This window comes from Lolium perenne, chromosome 3 (genome assembly GCF_019359855.2).
Source record: "Lolium perenne isolate Kyuss_39 chromosome 3, Kyuss_2.0, whole genome shotgun sequence".
Taxonomy (NCBI): domain Eukaryota; kingdom Viridiplantae; phylum Streptophyta; class Magnoliopsida; order Poales; family Poaceae; genus Lolium; species Lolium perenne.
The window spans coordinates 191605577-191626031 of NC_067246.2; the positions used below are offsets into that span (position 1 = coordinate 191605577).

The 20455-nt window shown below is 47.6% G+C and overlaps 2 protein-coding genes across 2 annotated transcripts; one reads left to right on the plus strand and one right to left on the minus strand.

The window, feature by feature from the left end:
* Window positions 1–1235: 1235 nt before the first annotated feature.
* LOC127342934 (SNF2 domain-containing protein CLASSY 3) lies at window positions 1236–6143 on the plus strand. The gene is made up of 4 exons (XM_051368957.2): window positions 1236–2991; window positions 3622–3780; window positions 3874–5754; window positions 5839–6143. The coding sequence occupies exons 1-3, from the start codon at window positions 1366–1368 to the stop codon at window positions 5728–5730; spliced, it is 3642 nt and encodes a 1213-aa protein (XP_051224917.1). The 5' UTR covers window positions 1236–1365; the 3' UTR covers window positions 5731–5754; window positions 5839–6143.
* Window positions 6144–8982: 2839 nt separating this feature from the next.
* Window positions 8983–10757, minus strand: LOC127342935 (acyl transferase 5). Its single transcript, XM_051368959.2, has 2 exons — window positions 10194–10757; window positions 8983–10062 (listed from the first exon to the last, which is right to left on the minus strand). Exons 1-2 carry the CDS (start codon window positions 10632–10634, stop codon window positions 9217–9219), a joined length of 1287 nt encoding a protein of 428 aa, XP_051224919.1. The 5' UTR covers window positions 10635–10757; the 3' UTR covers window positions 8983–9216.
* Between the last annotated feature and the right edge of the window lie 9698 nt (window positions 10758–20455).

Genomic DNA, 20455 nt, shown 5'->3' on the forward strand with positions numbered 1-20455 from the left:
ACCGGGGTCCCGGCGGGGGATCTATACCGCCCTTATACATATATATAGGTTTCCCGCAAAGGGGTTCGCCAAAATAGCAGTGAGAAATAAATAAACAAAAAAATGATTGGGATTAATAATTATATGGGTAATAATTATCTCTTTGATGCAAAAAAATGAAAAAACAAAAATGTGCATATCAGTCTATGTGCCGACGGCCACCGTTGCGCCGAGGGTCACCGTCGGCACAGCATTAGAAGGACCCACCTGTCAGTCTATGTGCCGACGGCCACCGTTGCGCCGAGGGCTACCGTCGGCACAAAGTGTGACGCCAGTGATGATTTAACGGCGGAGCCCGCCTTGTCGGCGCATGTACTGACGGCCGTCACACAGCAGCCGACGGTGACCTTCGGGCACCAGCTTCGTGTGCCGACGGTCCATTTGGCGCCGACGGTGACCGTCGGTGTCGCGCGCGGTGTGCCGACGGTGACTGTGCGCCGACGGTCAGCTCCGTCGCCGGTCGACGAGTGCTTCTGTGCCGACGGCCCCGACATTTGGCCGTCGGCACATGGGCTGGCGTCTCTCCCTTAGTGCTTGGGTGTTGGAAAGCGATTTGTAGAGCGTATAGGGTTCATGTGGCTGGTGCGTTTGTGGCTTCCGGTACTTCAACTACGCCATAATTACCATGACATTATTTTCTTTTGAAATGCGAATATTTTCCTAGCATGATGTTTTATGGAATAATGTATATTCTCTTTCTTTTCTTGAGAAATAATGTTATTGTTAGAATGCATAGATATGGTTAATTGATTGTTGGCACTAGTTACTAATACTAGCATTTTTAGGGTGTACCAAACCTGCCAAGTTCACATCTTAGTGTACTCTCAAATGCTCATGGACATGCTTTATATGCTGCTCCAACAATTACAATGCAAGTGAAAACAATGTTCCATGGGTACATTGCATTGCACGTAGAAACCGCAGTGCATTTGAGTGGCCTCGAGGAGTAGCTCCTTGGACTCGTCCATTATTGCAGCGGTCACTTCAAACCTAGATGCTTTTGGGAGCATCGCGTGAGCCGAGCGCCTGAGCCTACAGTACCCCAAATCGTGTTTGACGGCAAGCGAGCACGGCAGGAGTAGCCGTGGCCCTTTCCCGCAAAGAGAATGCTCAGGGTGACAGGCGGGCCGGCCCCATACCCACGACGCCCCCATCAACTCCGTTTCCCGTTTCAGCATACCATGTAGCAGCTCCCTTTTCCTTTCTCGCGCCCAATTCTAGCAAACACCTCCACACCTCACTCTCACTACCTAGCTCACTACCTAGGCGAAAAACCCTCTTCATCCTCGATCGCCTCCTCGGATCCCCTTCCACCGCGCCGGCCAGATGCCGAGGCAGTCCGTCGAGATCCGCCGCCGCCGCGCGCTCATCCTCAACGACGGTGACGACGACGACGGCGGCGGCCGAGCGGGGGAGGCTGGCGCGGGCGGCGCGCCGTCATCCTCCTCGCAGCCGGTCGCTGCGGCGCGCGGCCCCGAGATCATCGACATCGACGATGACGACGAGGAGGAGGAGGAGGGGGCGGAGGTAGTTGCGGACGCTGAGGTCCAGCTTGGCGAGGGCGGGGGGCTTGTCGTCAAGGAGGAGCCTCCCACTGATTCCGACTCCGGCGACGTGGACTGGGACGAGCTCGAGCGCCTCTACCCAAGCGACGAGGAGCGCAGTGGCAAGGCGAGCTATGCTGGGGGTAGGAGGAGCGGCGGCCCCACTGGCTCTCCCGGCGGCGAAGTGAACGGTGCGACTAGCACTAGCGGGGGGGCCAGCACGGGTCGGCAAGAAGGTGCTTGTGAGGTAGCAGGCGAAGCGGAGGAGATGGATCTGGAGGATGACGACGGTGCAGAGGAGGGGCAACAAGACCACCAAGAGGAAGAAGATAAAGATGAAGAGTACGAGGTGGAAGAGGAGGAAGACGACGACGACGAAGAAACGGAAGAAGATGAGGCGGGCGACGAGGAATCTGAGGCAGGGGAAGGACCGGGCCGTCGCGGCGTGCCTAGCAGTGCCAGGGCGGCCGCCGGCGACAGCGCCACGGAGGTCTTCCTGAGGCGCAAGTTCGAAGGGTGGCTCATCTCCAGGGTAGCGGACACCGCCAATGACGCCGGCAGCACCGTCGCGGCACGGACGCGGTCACGTCGGAGGTGCCCCAACAGGAAGCTGCTCAGGCGAGGCACCTGCAGCAAGCCGTACTGCGTCGACACGGCGTCGTCGGAGTCCGCCTGGGAGTCGTCAGAGTCAGAGAAGGCGCCACCTCGTGCTCCAGCGCCGTCGTCCAGTGAGGAGCGTGAGCCGGGTGCCGGCGGCCGCGGCAGCTACCGCAGAACGGTGACAGGGAAGAGACGGCGCCGAGGGATGAAACCTGCCCACGGGGATGACGGCTCTGATTCCGGTGGTGGTCAGGGAGTGGCGGCCAAGAGGAGGGGAAAGTACATGAAAAATAATGCTGAACTCGGCGGTGGTGGCGGCGAAGATCGGGGAACGGCAGCAAGGAGGAGGGGCAAACGGGCCATGGAACCTGATGCTGCTGCTGATGGACATGGGGACGACGATGAGTCGGACGGACCCTTTGCATCTTCCAGGAAGCCAAAAGGAGCCTACGCCTTCAAGAACAAGGATGGATTCGGCGATGTTACCTTCAAGAATAGCTCCCTCGTCATTCCGAGGGGGCAGGGCCGCAGGGAGCGAGAGACCTACGACGATCTGCTCGACACCATTTTCGAGGGAATCGAGAACTACCACAACGGCTCTGCTCCTCCGGATGCCTCTGTTCCTCCTGCACAAGGACAGGGATGCGACACGTTGTCTTTGATCTTCTCATTCGGGGATGAAGAAGAGGTGGTGGTAGAGAAGACAGAGCATGAAGAGTTTGTGGACGAGCTGTTTGCAGACTGGGACAACCTCGTCCTCGAGGAGCAACAGCAATACAACGATGACGCTGCCCATACCCACGACAAGGTAACCGACTAATTATGTGCTATGAATCATGTGGATGTTGAATTTGTAGTCTTCACTATGCCGTGTGTTCTAGAAAAGTAGTAACATATGTTCAGTTTTGTACTTTTGTTGGACAGTATAAAAGTGTTTCATAAAAAAAAATCCTTACTAAACAATCTATTCAATCCTATTAAGTTTCAAACTGAAAACCTTAAGTAACTAAGTATGCATTCTATGTCCATACATCGTGTGGACTCGAAAAGTTTCCACTATGATTGAGAATTATGTAGGAAAAATATGTTCTGAACCAACCTAATATGAAAGGTAATTCTGCATTGACGAGTAGCAATTCTTCTGCACTGTCAGGATCTTATTGTCGTTTCCCCTACAGTACCATCACTGTACTGATTACTGAACATCAGTCATCAGGCTGCTTAGGCTTATGGGTCAATAGCAGGGTGTTTTATTCTTGTGTAGCGTAGACAGATATCTTGTAATTAGTATGCTTCCACTTTTTCTGGGTGTAAATTCACCTCTAACTCAATGACAAGCAGTGCTGATTGTTTTTTCGTAGAAAGAAAAAGAAAAACTTGCAAGATGCAGACACATTATTTCTAGTCAATATTAACTATATGACACTGCTTTTTTCAGGATGAAAAGAGCAATATGGATGGAATTCTTGCTGATGGAGCAACTTCATGCAGATGCAAGCCAGGGAAACATGTTCTCTTTCTTGATGACCAAATAGGTATTAGATGCAAAATCTGCGATTATATTGAAATGGAAATTAGAGACGTATTCCCCGCTATGGTAAGCAAAAGTTGATTTGGCATGTTTGCAGACAGCATCAATACCTTTCTTCTGATTAAATCATATGCATTTCTCTTTTTCCTCACTCAACAGATGAAGGACTTTGCGGACAGGGAACCGGCAGCTGACCGGGAGTTGGACTTGCTCTTTGATGATATCCTAAAATCAATTGGACATGAAGGAGCGAGTGACGTCGGTGGTCACAAAACTGGCGTTGTCTGGGATCTCATTCCCGGGGTACGCGAAGACATGTTTCCACACCAGCAGGAAGGCTTTGAGTTCATGTGGAAAAGACTTGCAGGGGGAATCGACATTGAACAGCTGAAGCAGACCATGAACAGTGATACTACAAGTGGCTGTGTGATTTCTCATGCCCCAGGGACCGGCAAGACCCGGCTAGCAATTACATTTGTGCAATCTTACCTGGAGATTTTCCCGCACTGCAGGCCAGTGATAATTGCTCCCAGGGGTATGCTGGCTACATGGGAGCAGGAGTTCAGAAAATGGAAGGTGAAGCTCCCTTTCCATGTGCTGAGTTCTAGTGATATTCAGTGGAGTGAAGACAAGACCATCCAGAAACTGGTTTCACGAGATGAAAGTCTGCGGCACAAGTTGTCTGCGAACAAACTGAGCCAGAAATCTACGCTAATGCTGAAGCTGGCATCCTGGTATGAAGGCAGCAGCATCATTGGTCTGAGCTACTCGCTTTACAGGAATCTTGCCAAGGGTGAAGGCGCCGACGGGAAAACGGTGAGGAATCTTCTTCTTGAGAAGCCTGGCTTGTTGGTCCTCGATGAGGGGCACACACCAAGGAACAAGAAGAGCCTAATCTGGAAAGTCCTTGCAGAAGTCAGCACCGAAAAGCGGATAATTCTATCAGGGACTCCATTCCAGAACAACTTCCTAGAGCTCTATAACATCTTGTGCCTTGTTAAACCGAAATTTGCAAGGGATTTTGCTTGTACAAGACTCAGCAAGAAAGGACAATCAAGAGCAGCACCTCACGTGGAGGAGGATGAAGGCAAGGAATTCTGGACTTCACTGAGGATAGGTAACATAACAGATGAGCATATCCGTGAAATACGGGAAAAGCTGGACCCTTTTGTGCACATACATAATGGTGACATTCTTCAGAAGTCTCTTCCTGGACTGAGAGAATCTGTTGTGATTCTGAACCCTCTTCCCCGTCAGAAGGAAATCATCGCAATGATGGAGAAAAGTGCAGGGAAGGGTTTTCTTGATGCAGAATACAAGATATCTCTTGCATCCATACACCCGTTCCTTGTCACGGGCACAAAACTGTCAGACGAAGAAGCATCTATTGTGGAGAAGATGCAGAGTGTACGGCTGAACCCAAGCGAAGGAGTCAAGACATGGTTCGTCCTGGAGATTGTCTGTCTTTGCGAAGCATTGAAAGAAAGAGTGCTCGTGTTCAGCCAGTACCTTGAACCACTGGCCCTGATCATGGATCAGCTGACCAGAAAGTTTAAATGGACTGAAGGCAGGGAGATACTGTTGATGAGTGGAAATGTGCGTGTGAAACAGCGCGAAGCCTTGATGGAAGCCTTCAATGACATGAACAGCGAGGCTAAGGTGATGCTTGCATCAACCAAGGCCTGTTGCGAAGGCATAACTCTTGTTGGTGCATCGCGTGTCGTTCTCCTCGATGTCGTGTGGAATCCTTCTGTTGGAAGGCAGGCGATTGGCCGAGCCTATAGAATCGGTCAGGAGAAGATTGTGTATACATACAATCTGATCGCGGAAGGAACAAAGGAGAAGGTCAAATATGACAGACAAGCTTCGAAGGATCACATGTCCAAACTACTGTTTTCAAATGAACTGCAGCCTACAGGGAGCAACCAGGCACAAGAAATGTTCAGTGACAGGGTTTTGGAAACTATGACTGGACGCGAAGACCTCAAAGACATGTTTGTGCAGATTTCGCATTGACTGCACAGATGATCACTCAACCTTGTAAGTGGAAGCTTCTGGAGTTAATTTGCCGGTAATCGTCGTTTACACAATGGTGCTAATTTGTTTTATGTTGTCTGTGAACAGGGAGGCACGATCTATTTCCATCCATATCTTAACCTTCGGAGTCTCCAAATAACAAGTTACTAATAACTAGCATCTTGCCCTGCCTGTGGTGTAGCTGTTCCTGGGACATGGTCCTGCGTGTTGTAGGGTGTTAATGGGTTTCCGTCCCGTAGGTCTTCGCTCGAATCGGCAACGAACAGTGGGTTTCCCATTAGTGTGTTGAACTTGTTTCTTTCCCTTCGAACCTTGCTTGCTTTCTGCCGGCCAGACTATGTATTTCTGTTATGCAAGACTATATAAGTTTGCTAGCTCAGCTGTTCCAACAATCCTGATGCACCACCTGAACTTTGTTTACCAGATGCTAACTTTATTTCCTAGAACCTGAACCTATGCTACCAGAGTATGTGGATTAATTTGTGCTACTGGAGTAACCTACTTCTCTGAATAACTACGGCTTTACGTAACAGTTGCTGGGTTTTAAAGTTAGCGTGGTTCAGTTTATCTAAGGTAGTAAGGTACTTGGATGAGGGGTGGATCATCAGTTTAGATATGCAAGCAAGACATATATACAGAGCAATGACCGCAGCAACTGTAGGCTATCAAAGATGGTTTTCATTGCATCTTTTTCAGAGATGTGCAGGTGAACTTGTTCAGTCATCAGTCAACATATACCAACATACACGTACCAACAGGCAGTGATCTTGGGTTACATAGTCCAATTCCAATAAAGGAATATGTAGGTGCAGCTAAACATGCATTCCATCACAACTAGATGATACTGAACTGCTGGTCTGTATTTCGTTATCTGGTTGATAATGAAATTCAATCCCCTCGTTGGATCGCTTGGGTAAAAAAGCTAAACATGCGTTCCTACCGAACCTGGACTTTTATTAGCATTTTACATGATAAATGGCCTGAACCTAAACTCCAATTTACATGATCTAAACTGTTTTCTTGCATAAAAAGTACAGATACAACTCTAACTGAAAATTCAAACAACAATTGGCATGCTCTCTAATCTTAGAGCAATATGGTTCAGCTCATTTCTAAACCCTCCACAATATTCAGAAAAGCACGCAAACAGATATGAGGTATATTAAGTACTATGGGATAGTCACTTGGGAATATTTTTTTTATACAAATAACCTGAACTACTATGAAAAAGAATATAGATCGTTTGTGTTATTGTACTTTATGGAAGACTGTCGCTATGTATTTAATTTCCGTATTTCTGTCCATGACGTCAACTTCCTCACTGTGGAATCTCAAATGTATCACGAAAACTTCGAGGTTGTTGGGTGCATAAGGTTTAGTAGATTGACTATATTAAGACTACAGTTGATTCCATCACTCTACATTTTCATGTTGTTTTCTTGTTTGCTCTGCTTTACTCTGTCGGCTAGCTAGGTTGTCTGTAAAGTTTCCATTCCAGCTTTAAATCATGAAAAGTTATGCTACTACCTTTTCATAAAAGGGAAAATGGTAGAAATTATGCAATTTAGCATGTAGAAAGTCACCACAAACTGTGCCAGAGTTGGGACTAAAAACAGTAATAAGTGTCTTCAATGAATATTCCTATGTATATATGTTCTGTTACTACTCCAGTTCCAACAGTTGCCATGCTGCATGGTCCAACATTCTAAAAACTGAAAATATATTACTATCAACAACAACATCCGGCAGGATAATAATATCAACAGATTAAATAAAAAATCACAACATTATATTTTCTTATTTTGTATACGAGTATGTCAATACTCAATACTACAGTACAGAATTCAATCCTCAACTCTCATCCTGAGATCGTGAAGAGGACAAAGATGACTTACGCTTGAAACCAGATGGTATAAAGTTATTCCCACAGTTTCAGTTTCTTGATTTCACTCCTTAGATTTCCTGGCTCATAACTCCGAAAGCTCGTGATGGATAATGCAGTTTCTTCAACAATGCCACATGAGATGAGCACATTCAGAACTATAGTCGCCTGCACTGTTAGAAAATAGTGGAAACATAGAAAAAAAGATTCATCTTCCTATCCAGTATCAGTGGTTTCATGAAGATTGATAAATAATGTAAGGCCACCACTGTTGTTTAGCAGCTTTCATCAGTAAGCCATCATGTGAAAGTGAATGCTGGAAACTTTTAAGTTGTACAGAGATGACCAACACACTGCACTGGTAAGTTACACACAAAAACATGCTATGGTGATATGCTGACATATTGGTCATGGAGTGGAGGTACTGCATTTGAAACTTACGTCCAAGTGATGAATATCTGCATGACTTTTAGTGACAGTTACTGGGCAGATGGCTGTGCGCATTGGTGCCGTCTGAATAATTTGGTTGAACAGGACCATCTTTAATCTGTTTGATTTTCTACTACGAGCATCAGCTCATCTAGGATCCACCATTCAAACGCCTCACTGAAATATTTTATCTTGATCAGCCTTTTATCTAGGAAACTTTCTTTTGCTCACCAGACCAGTGTGAAAGTACACACTTTCTTGCGGCAACCAGCCTAAGACGTGAATACTTGTGCTTGTGAATTCCAGCACACTAAAAAAATAGGATTTGAGGCTGTATAATTTTGAACCTGTGGACTCAAACATATGGGTAAAACCCAAGGATTTCGAGTCAACGAGTCGTCAGGGTACCAACTCATAGACTAGTCGTGACAAGTCTAGACTACTGCTCGACTAGTCGACATGTACTTCAGCAGTAGCTAGTACATATATGACAACCAGATATGAGCAGAACCAGCGGAGGGAGAGCATCACAATGCTTCTTATCCCCACCGGCAGCGGATGGTTAGTGGATGGAGGCAGCAGCCTGGTCCCGGGTGAGGCAGCTTGTTCTGGAGGAAACCTGGAAATGGCTAGTGTTCAGCCTTTCCATCCTGCGGGCTGAGCGCCTCGCTTATTCATGCCCAAATTGAATTGATCGACTCAAATACCACTACTAATTGAGATTACTCTATGAACTAGTCAAGTCGAACAAGCTAGTCGACAGTCAAATTAAGACTCATAGACTAGTCGAGCGACTAGTTGTTAGACTCATAATCCTTGGTAAAACCACAGTTCATTGAGACCACAAACACAAAGCTCCTACAAAACCAGGGCTTCACATAAAGACTTGCTAAGCATATGAAATAATGAAGCCCCATATATACCATAATCTGGATTTTATTCATTCTTGTGGTTGGCAGTTTACAACTATCCACATTGAAAAGAAATCGACACATGACAAATACTACTGCAGTGTTTATATCTGCACAAAGGACCAGAAGGTGACCTATATGAAAACATTGCACACACCAGTGTGAAGAAAAAGTACAGTGAGAGGGTGTTACATGCACGAGCATATCCATGTACATGCCCATCGCTGAGAAGAAGCATCGAGCTTAAGCGTACTTGGCAAGCTCTTGGGCGAATACAGCGGCATGTGGCTCCTCCACGCAGCGGAGCATGAGCCGGATCCCGCGCTTGGGCGTCGGGGGTTTCAGGTAGATCACCGACGCGACGATGTTGACGTCGTCATTGAGTGTGAACACGTACCCCGGCTCGCCGAAGCCGTAGTCCACCTCGTTGAACCCAACCCGGCTCCAGTCAGACACCGTGACGGTGCCGTAGTCCAGGGGCACATTGTAGTGGTCGCCCTTGGCGTCGCCGTGCATCCAGTCCGTGAAGCGCACGGTGAGCGCCTCCTTGGCCTCACGCATCACGCTGACCACCTCCGGCAGCGCCGCCTCCCGGATGGTCTTGCTGCTCCGGGTGATGCCCACAGGGTACACGCAGTTGCCATAGTAGCCGTCCACTGACGGCAGCACGCCCTGGAGGAGGTGCCTCGTGCTGGCGGCAAAGCCGAGCCGGACTTCAGCGTCGTCGGGTAGCTCCACCGCCAACGCACGGCACTTGAAAATCACGGCCGTCACAGCGTCAAAGGTAGAGCAGGTTTGCCCCCCGGTCGCGGCCTTGAACTCGTCCTTGATGCGCGCGATGTTCTCCGGCGAGATCTCGACCACCTGGGTCACGAAGTTGAACGCCGTGAACGACGGCGGCGGCCCGCGTGGCAGCTTGGGCGGGTCCGGGATCGCTTCGCGGTCCCACACCGGGGCCACCGACGGCGCCGGGAGCCCCCGGGCCAGCTCGCCCGCCGCCTTGAGGAACTGCGCCGCGCCCTGCCCGTCGAACACCAGGTGGCTGAAGCAGATCCCGACGGCGAATCCGCCGCAGGTGAATTTCGTGACCTGCAACACAGCGGCGCTCGAGCTTAGATTCTCCCTGGATCAGCTTTCAAGCACTCGTCCCCTTTTGTTGGACTGGATCGGGAGAGAGAAGAGACGAGCAACGAGACGAGAGTTGTAAATCGCGCGCGAACCTGGGCCATGAGGATGAGGTCCTCGAGCTTCTCTTCCGGGGGAGGGCGGGGGATGAGCTCCGTCTTGGGGATGAGCAGCGGGCGCTCGAGGCCGTTGACGTCGGCGAGCGAGCAGCTCGCGGCGGCCTCCACGAACCAGACGCCCTCGCCGGTGCAGTCCACCACGAGGTCGCCCGGGGACGGCTCCCCGATGCGGCCGGCAACCGGGTAGTACGGCACCAGCGCCCTCGCGAACCCTTCGCGCATCGCGGCCACCTGGTCCCCGGCGGCCCCATCGGAAGAAGACGGGGGGAAGACCTGGATGAAGTCGACCGAGACGCGGACGGCGGCGGTCTTGTCGATGGAGGAGAGCGGCAGCACGCCACCCGGGGTGGGTCCCGCTGGAGGGACGAGCACCGGCGGCGACTTGGCGACGGTGGGCGCGGCGGCGGCGGCGGCCATGGTCTAGTGGGTTGGTGAGGGAAATGGGATGGCGCGGGGTTGGTTGATTTGCCGCTTTCGCTCCCCCCACTGTGCTGTGAATGGAGGTTGTTGCCGACTGGTGGTGGCTGCCACGAGCTCAATTTCTGGTTTGAAAAGCTGTTGACTTCTTAAAGATTTTGGTAGGCAGATCTGACCTGTATGCCAGTGATTCCGGTACAGTTCCGAGTTCGTGGACTTCATGTGGCCTCATCTTGCCCAGTTGCCATCTTGGTAATCCTTTCTACATCTCTAGTCTCTATAATTTGTTACGGCATCTTCAGCAGCGCGCGACGCATTTCGGACGCTCAAAACTGGTCGCGAGCGTCCGTTTGCGTCGCCCCGCGGACACCAAATTGACCGCAAGGGGCGAAATGTCCGTTTGCGTCGGGGGCTACCTCCAGCGGCCCGACGCATTTTGGACATGCAACTGTTTTTTTTGTGCTACTTCTTTACAGTTTATAGTTGAATGATCAAGTTTTAAACGCGAAAAAGATGTACTCATGATGTCACGTTGGTCCAATCGAATAGATTATAGCCTAAACAATTAACCGGATACGTCAATCGACTAGATTCAAACATATTTAACATATAAATAAGAAGAAATTTAAAAACATATAAACTAAAACTATTTTTTGGCCTTCTTGTTCGAAGGCCCTGCGTCGTCGTCGTCGTGGAAACTCCTCCGCCTCTTGCTTGTCACCTCGTCGTCGGAACTGGAGGACGACGCGCCCGTCGAGGACTTGAAACTGGAAGAAATGGTGTCTTCGTCGTCGTCGTCGGTGAACGGACGACGACGCGCCGCCCACGCCAGCGCCCTGGACTTCTTCCTTGCCGCCGCCTTGTCGTCCGCCGCCTCCTGCGCCTCCAATCGGGCGAACTTGCTATCGGAGTCCTCCTCCTCCTCCTGGCCCTCCTCCACGTCGTCCGCGTCGCTGGCAGCGCCGCCTCCGTCCTCCTCCTGGCCTTCGCTGCCATTGCCGCCTCCCTCCTCCTCGTCCTCACTCGGTGTGGAGGTAGGGTAGCTGGGCGTGGAGCCCGGATCGCTTGGCGTCGCCGGCGATTCCCACCAATGCAGGAATCCGGGCGACTTGCCCTCGCTCTCCGAGTCGGACGGCAGCGTGTAGTCGCTCATGACGTGCCGATGTTGAAGAAGAAAAGAGGATGAAGAAGGAGGCGGTTGAACTTGAATTACCGTAGACGCGGGGGTTATAATGTGCGCGGATTAACGGCGGCGCGTAAAACGAAGAGGCCGGCAGTTGCTCTTCCGCGGCGGTTCGGCGCTCCATTGCGGCGGTTGGTCGCCGACGGTTGTGAATTAGAGGCTGATCGAACCTAGGTCGCTGCCATGAGGGCCCGTGGGGACGCGAGCGGACGCTCGGCGTCCGAGCGTCCGCGGAGACGCAAGCCTGGCGCATATTTGGGCCAGGTTTGCGTCTCCGCAGACGGCCCGGTCACTTTGCGTCGCCCCGCTGGAACAGGTCCCAGACGCATTTCCGGTCACGGCGGACGAAAACGGTCGCTTAGCGTCCGTTTGCGTCGCGCCGCTGGAGATGCCCTTAGGCAGTGGGCAACTAGTTCTTTTGTAAAATTTAAGCTTAAGCTGGGACTTCCTTTCCCCCTCCTCTCCCACTACTCTCGCTCTTTCCCCTTGGTACTCGCAGAGGACTTACGGGCTGCCCCCGACTCCATCTCCGGTCGGCGCTCTTTGCCCAATAGTTGGAGACGAGTGACAGATCTCGGCGCCCACATCTTGCTTGCTCTAGGGCTTCTCCTTCCCCTATTGTCGCTCCGATGGTCAGAGTAGATAGTGGAGGGGAAACCCACCGTCTCCCTGAATAAAGCAGTGGTTGCGGGCCACTTTTTGGCGCCCGGCTGTGGCGCTCCTCCATTCTTGTTGGTCTGCCAAGGTGGTGAGGAGGAAGAACGGTGTTGCGCCATCCAACGTGTGACATCGAAGCCTTTGGCCGAACGTAGTAGAAAGGAGAGGCAGAGGTGCTCATTGGTGGCCTTTGCGTCCAGAAGTGGCGTTTGCCCTCCGGTGGCGGGGGTGGCTCATGCGGAGCAATGGAGGCGACATGGCTTGGCCTCCCTCTTCCAATCTGTCAAGGTGACGGCGTGGGGTGGTACATCATCTGTGGCATGCGTCTCTTCCTTCTGTTCTGGGGATCGATGAAGAGCGGGTTTGTCCTCGCCCTTCTCAAGTTGCAGATCCTGGTGAATCCAAGCTTCGCGCTAGACGAAGCTATCCGCGGCTGAGAGAGCCGCTTTGTGCTCGGCAGAGTCCGAGCCTCCTCTTCCCAGAGGCTAAGAAGAGGTCCAAGAGGAAGATCTTCCGCTCCTGCCATGACGCCGAACCAACTGGTTCGTCCACGACGTCGGCGTCCTCTTTGCAGCGGAGCAAGTCGACGGCGAGATCCATCAGAAGCGATGCAGAATTTGGAGGACCTGATGGCTTTTACTAGGGTTCCTTCCATAAAATTTCAATCCTTATCCAAAAAAACTGATATGTAGGGGCATTGATGTAAAATGTAACCACAGCTTGGCCAATATGTTCAGCTTCTAGGGTCTTCGGACCCTATCCCCGTTAAAAAAAATGATGTTAGGCACATGCTAGTATATCAGATGAGAAGTTTCTGCAATAGCGACAAGTTGATGGTATAAATGCAAGGGAGAACACAATCAATACCATATGCTCCTTTTGTCCCTTGGAAAAACTTCTCAATTTTTTCTAGATACAAATATATATATATATATATATATAGATACATATGTACAAATTCATCCGTATATAAATAAAGTTGAGAAATTTTTTAATGGATGAAATATATTATATTTTAAAAAAATTAAGAACGCGTGTTTGTTTATAGGCAAATGAAAAAACCAAATACAAAATCTACTCTCACAACACACAGGGCCGAAGCCAACTTAGGCTAAGTGAACTACTCAAAAACAAAACACCAGTTTCCACCAATCCTTCTCTTTGACAATCACATCAAGGAGAAAGGCTTTTGTCCCGCTCTTGTCCTTGAAGAATCGATTCTGGCGTGATGAGCGCATATTGCACACTGTTGGAAAACCCTAAGAGGAAGGTATGATGAGCACAACAGCAAGTTTTCCCTCTGTAAGAAACCAAGGTTTAATCGATCAGTAGGAGAAAGGCATGATTTCTGAAGGTGTTGCTGGCTGACTATTGGCAGGACGCACTACCAACGTCAGCAACAACATGGAACCTGCACACATCACATCCAAAATACTTTGCCCCAACTTACAGTGAGGTTGGCAATCTCACCGGTTTCGCTGAACATAAAGAATTAAACGTATCGAGTGAAAGGAGATGTTTGCAGTAATTAAAGAGATCAGAGCTTGCAGTGAGTAAACAGAACATGATTGCAGTGGATGAATTTATCAGTGTAAAGGAAAGGACCGGGGTCCACAGTTCACTATAGGTGTCTCTCCTTAAAGATAAATAACATGTTGGGTGAACAAATTACAGCTAGGCAATTGATATAATACCGACCATACATGACAAGATGATTACTATGAGATTTGTTTGGGCATTACAACATAATACATAGACCGTAATCCAACCGCGTCTATGACTAATAATCCACATTCCGGTTATCGTCCGAACCTCTTCCAGTATTAAGTTGCAAGCAACAGATTATCGCATTAAGCAATGTGTGTAAATTAAACAATAGAATTGCCCTTGGATAAAACATTGTTGTTTTCTCCCTAGTAGAAACAACACATCTACAATCTTAGAAGTTATTGTCACTCTTCCAGAAAACTAGAGGCACGAACCTACTATCGAGCATAAATACCCCCTCTTGGAGTCACAAGCATCTACTTGGCCAGAGTATCTACTAGCAACGGAGATCATGCAAGATCAAAAATAACATATGACAAGAATATATAATCGATCTCAACATAGTATTCAATTCATCGGATCCCAGCAAACATAGCATGTAGCATTACATAAGGATGATCTTGATCATGTAGGGCAGCTCACAAGATCTAAACATGAGGCACAAATTGGAGAAGACAACCATCTAGCTACCGCTATGGACCCATAGTCCAGGGATGAACTATTCACACATCACTTTGGAGGCGGGCATGGCGATGTAGATGCCTCCGGCGATGATTTTCCCCTCCGGTAGGGTGCCGGGAAGAGCTTCAGAACCCTCCCGAGCTAGGGTCTGCAATGGCGCCCGCGATGGAACTTTTCGTGGATGGAGGCTTGGGTGTTTAGGTTTTTCCCGAGACCGTGAATAAATAGGCGGAGGGGCGATGTCGGTGGAGGCCAGGGGGGCCACACCACCACTAGACGCGGGCCAAGGCCATGTCGTGCCTAGGGCTGGTCTGGCCGCCATGTTGCCTTTCTTCGACTCCCCTCTGGACTTCGTCTTCGTTACGGTAAAATATTGACTTCAACTTTTATTTCGTCCAATTCCGAGAATATTTCCTATAGAACTTTTCTGAAATACAAAACAACATAAAACATGGAACTGGCACTATGGCATCTTGTTAATAGGTTAGTGCCAAAAAAATGTATAAAAGTGCAACGAAGCATGAACACAACATATATAAATTGGTGTAAAACAAGCATGGAGCATCAAAAATAATAGATACATTTGAGATGTATCATGGCGCTCAATCCATATGGACATGGTGATAAGTAGGAAGAGGGAGCGCACTTGCCACTGCAGCTTATCCAGCCAAGTAGCAGTTTAAAGGACACTGATGCCGCCTAGAGGGGGGTGAATAGGCGGTTTAAAACTTTTACGATTATGCCTTAACAAATGCGGAATAAAACTAGTGTTTAATTTGCCAAGCACAAAACCAATATAACTAGGGTTCACCTATGTGCACCAATAACATGTGCTAACCAATACAAGCAACTATGTGATAGCAAGACATATAACTTCAAGCATGAAGGCTATCACAAAGTAAAATTCACAAGTAAATAGCTCGGGTATAGGAATAACCGAGGTGATGCAGAGACAACGATGTACCCCGAAGTTCACACTCTTGCGAGTGCAACTCTCCGTTCGAGCGGTAGCAGTGTGGAGGATAAAGCACTCCAAACGCCACGAAGGCCTCACCGTATTCTCCTCGAGCCTTCCCACTAAAAGGAAAGTCCTAGATCCACTATGGTACCTTGAGGGTGGTAACAGAACCCGCACAAAGCTTGGGGCTATCTCCACATGGAGGCTCCCAATATTCCGCCACAAAGGCCTTGCACTGGAAGAATCTCCACAACTTAATTGGAGGCCTCAAGAACACCACAAAGCTACAAACTTGAGGCAATCTCCATAACTTAATTGGAGGCCCCAAGAACACCACAAAGACCACTAAGCCGTCTAGGGTCCAAGGACCTAAGAGGAACAAGCTCCGGGAACAAGCTCCCGAAGTGTATATCTCACGAACTTTTACCTCCACGTATCACCGCGAAGAAGTCAACCCGATGCACCAAATGCAATGGCAAGAACACCACAAAGATGCTCCAATACTTCTCTCTCAAATTCCAACAAAGCTACAAAAGCTATTGGGGGATAAGAGAGGAGGAACACCAAATTTCTCCAAGATCTAGATTTAGTGGATTCCCCTCACAAAGAGAGGGGTTTGATTGGTGAAGATGTAGATCTAGATCTCCTCTATCTTTCTCTCAAATAGATGCAAGATTCATGGAAGGGAGAGGGACATAGCAGGCTCAAAAAAGGTCAACAATGGGGGCAAAACCGAGCTCAAACGGGTAAGGAACTTTGGGGAAGAATACCCCCTTAAATAGGGCAACAGAAATCTGCTTGTTATGCACAAAACTCGTAATTACCGGAACTTCCGGTCATTTGGGGCGGTACTACCACCCCTCGGTAGTACCGGCCTTACTTCTGGAATTGAACTTGTCTTACAGCATGTTACTACAAGAAAAAAATGCTATTTTCGGAAGTTGGGCGGAATTTGACCGGTACTACCGGCCCCGAAGACCGAAACTTCCACCCCGTGAAATCTCCAAATATTCCTATACGAAAACTTCAAGATCTTTTGCATCAAGACTCCGATTTCGATGATCTTGGGCTCGTTGAAATCACAGCAACAATCTCTACAATAATATGCATAGAAACAACATAGTCCGGAAAGGTAAGATAGAAACAAATTAATAAAGTTTTTACCTATCTATAAAAGACAAACCGGTAAAACCACCTATATCGAAAATGCAATAGAGAATGCATATGAAATCCATTTTTGATGAACTAGAGCTTGTCATGGAGATTAATATAAGCTCTAAATCCTCTCATGGATAAGAATGAAATAAGAACCAAGAAAGATGATATCAATGATGCAAAGATTTGAGCTCTCTCTGAACGATACGATGAAGTTACTCACTTGACAGACCCTCTTGATAGTACGGCTATCTATCCTATAACCCGGTATCACAACTAACACCATGAGACCAGTAAGAATCAAACCCTGTCAATATCCTACCTTTTCCTTGCGCATATTCCACTTCAGGTTGATGATGATGATCTTGTCCACCTCAAGATAGAACACCTTTCTTGATTAGACTAGCTTGTTGAAGACTTGCAAATTGCTCCGTCATAATCCTATGGGAGAGCATCTTCTTTGGAAATGTCTTCACATATCCATGATCACCATAAGAATGTCAAGCTTCAAGCCTATAATCTCTTCTAGATGCTTATCTTGAACTTGCACTTCATTTATTCATTCTTCATCATGTTGATGTCTTTAAGATACACATGAGAGATCGCTTAATCTTCTTCTTCAAGACATATTCTTCATAAATTTCTTCTTATTGCAACCTTGAAGCCAACATATGCTTCAAGCATTGCCTATGGACAAACCCTACAAAATATGACTCAATGCAAATATTAGTCCATAGAAATTGTCATTAATTACCAAAACCGCACATTGGGGCCCTATGCTCTTTCAGCAGTCACACGTGACCACCACTCAAGGAGAAAATCCACACTTTTCGCATGAAGGGATGCATGATTCAGCCGCTTAAGGACCTCGAACCAAACAGTCCTAGAGTAAGGGCATTGAAAGTGTAGATGATTGATAGTCTCGGAGTGTTGCGAACATAAAGCGCATGAATTAACATTTGATAGGTAGTGGCTCCTTGTTTCTCCATTCTAGCACCGGTTCCAGCCACTTTCCACGCAAACATTTTGAATTTTAGGGAAACCTTGCACCTCCAAATTGGATCATGCAATAGCCACGAGGTGCGACCCTCAAAGAAGGCCAAGTAGGTCGACTTGGCTGGGAATTATTTAGAGGCTGTCCAAATCCACAAGAATGAATCAATAATACCATCCACCAAATGGATCCCCAAAATCGCATTCGCGAGATGAGGTACTGCACCAAGGCCGGAATCGAGAGGCTGCAGAAATAGCATGCACCAAGCATGGTTAGTCAGCCCCTACGCGACGGTACAGTTACGTAAAGCACGCTTGTCCATAAAATTTAGAAGTATGGAGGCAAGCATGTCCACGCTCTAGTTATTGATCCACCTTTTCAGGAAGAGACAAGATTCATCATTGCCAAACACAGGCAATACCGAAGCCTGGGAAATTTCTTTGGCATTAGCCGAGCAAGACAATTGGTCACAAGTACACAGTTTATAAGTCGAAGTATGATATGTTATATTGTGATCCAAATTCATATACTAAAGGGAGTCTAACTTCTGACGAGCGGAGCGAGGCCCATCGCCGGTAGGCTTATGCTCATGTTGATAATGGGAAGCTAGAACCTAGGGCTGTTAAATGTGTGTTTCTTGGTTATGATTCAGTAGTTAAGGCATATAAGTTATGGAATACTGAAACTAAGAAAGTTTTGCATAGCAGGAATGTTGTCTTTAATGAGGTCATCATGTTCTATAAGAGTTCATCTACAGATGTTTCTGATGCTATTTTTTATGTTTCTGATGATGAGCAACAGAGGATTAGCATGCAGGTGGAGCATGTGGAGGAGAAATAAATTGATGTTGCTGAGAATGAGAACACTGTTGTTCAGCACTCACCACCTGTTTTGCAGCAAACAAATAGTTCCATTGCTACTAATAGACCGAGGCGTAACAAAGGTCCACGTCCTCGTTTAATTTAAGAGTGTAATCTTGTTCATCATGCTTTGAGTTGTGCTGAACAGGTGGAGCATGATACTGACCCTGCTACATATGCTGAGGTTGTTGCATCCGTTGACCGCGTGAAGTGGATTTCCACTATGCAAGAGGAAATGCAATCACTTGAAAAGAATGGCACATGGGATGTTGTGCGCTTGCCTAAACAAAAGAAGGTTGTCTGATGTAAGTGGATATTTACACGAAAGGAAGGTTCCGTAACTCGAAATAAAAAGTGCTATATATCAATTTTGATCAGAAAAATGTGCTGAACATTAATATGCCATCCATTTATCTGTTTGTATCCCGCATCATGTCGCGCGTTGATAGTCGTGCATGTTCACCTAACATATATGCGGAGTATTTCGGATATCCAACTAGGGTTTCCCCGATCCGTTTAATATTGTAGTAGCTCACCCATGCCATGTTATGACATGCTAATGAACACTTAACTTTGTCGGTAGAAATGCAACTCGAACTCCTCATGAGCCTCCGAGGTTTAAGGAAAGGTTAATAGCAAAAGGTTTCAGCCAAATTACAGGTATTGATTATAATGATGTATTCTCTCCGGTTGTGAAGCATAGTTCCATTCATGCATTCTTTGGTATTGTGGCTATGCATGATCTTGAGCTTGAGCAGCTAGATGTAAAGACTGCTTTTCTGCATGGTGAGCTTGAGGAGGAGATATACATGGACCAACATGAAGATTTTGTTGTGCCTGGTAAGGAGGTTCTTGTTTGCAAGTTGAAGAGGTCCCTTTATGGTTTGAAACAGTCTCCAAGACAGTGGTATAAAAGGTTTGATTCATTTATGATTGCACATAAGTTTAAGAGATCTCAGTATGATAGTTGTGTTTATATCAAGTTTATCAATGGATCACCAATATACTTGTTGATATATGGTGATGATATGTTGATTGCTGCCAAGAGCAAGAAAGAGATCACTACTTTAAAGTCACAATTAAGTAGTGAGTTTGATATGAAGGATCTTGGTGCTGCTAAGAAAATACTAGGTATGAAAATTACAAGAGACAGACAATCTAGTGTGTTATTTCTTAGTCAACAAAATTACATTCAGAAAGTTCTTCATCGTTTTAATATGCATGATGCAAAGTCTGTTAGTACACCTATTGCTCCTCACTTTAAATTGTCAGCATTGCAATTTCCTAGTACTGATGGATATATTGAGTACATGTCACGAGTTCCATATTCTAGTGCTGTTGGTTCCTTGATGTATGACATGGTCTGTTCTCGCCCTGATTTGGCATATGCTATGAGTTTGGTCAGTCGATACATGGCTAATCCTGGTAAAGAACATTGGTAAGATGTTCAGTGGATTTTTGGGTACCTTCGTGGCTGATACGTCTCCGACGTATCGATAATTTCTTATGTTCCATGCCACATTATTGATGATATCTACATGTTTTATGCACACTTTATGTCATATTCGTGCATTTTCTGGAACTAACCTATTAACAAGATGCCGAAGTGCCGATTCTTTGTTTCTGCTGTTTTTGGTTTCAGAAATCCTAGTAAAGAAATATTCTCGGAATTGGACGAAATCAACGCCCAGGTTCCTATTTTGCCCGGAAGCATCCAGAACACACGAGAACCGCCAGAGAGGGGGCACAGGGCCACCAAACCCTAGGCCGGCGCGGCCAAGGGGG

Bases quoted from the DNA above. Each gene is read 5' to 3' on its own strand.
- LOC127342934 (XM_051368957.2), top strand. From the start codon at position 1,366: ATGCCGAGGCAGTCCGTCGAGATCCGCCGCCGCCGCGCGCTCATCCTC. The intron at 2,992-3,621 runs GTAACCGACTAA...TGCTTTTTTCAG, and splicing joins CTGCCCATACCCACGACAAG to GATGAAAAGAGCAATATGGA. The intron at 3,781-3,873 runs GTAAGCAAAAGT...CTCACTCAACAG, and splicing joins GAGACGTATTCCCCGCTATG to ATGAAGGACTTTGCGGACAG.
- LOC127342935 (XM_051368959.2), bottom strand. From the start codon at position 10,634: ATGGCCGCCGCCGCCGCCGCGCCCACCGTCGCCAAGTCGCCGCCGGTG. The intron at 10,063-10,193 runs GTTCGCGCGCGA...GCTGTGTTGCAG, and splicing joins ACCTCATCCTCATGGCCCAG to GTCACGAAATTCACCTGCGG.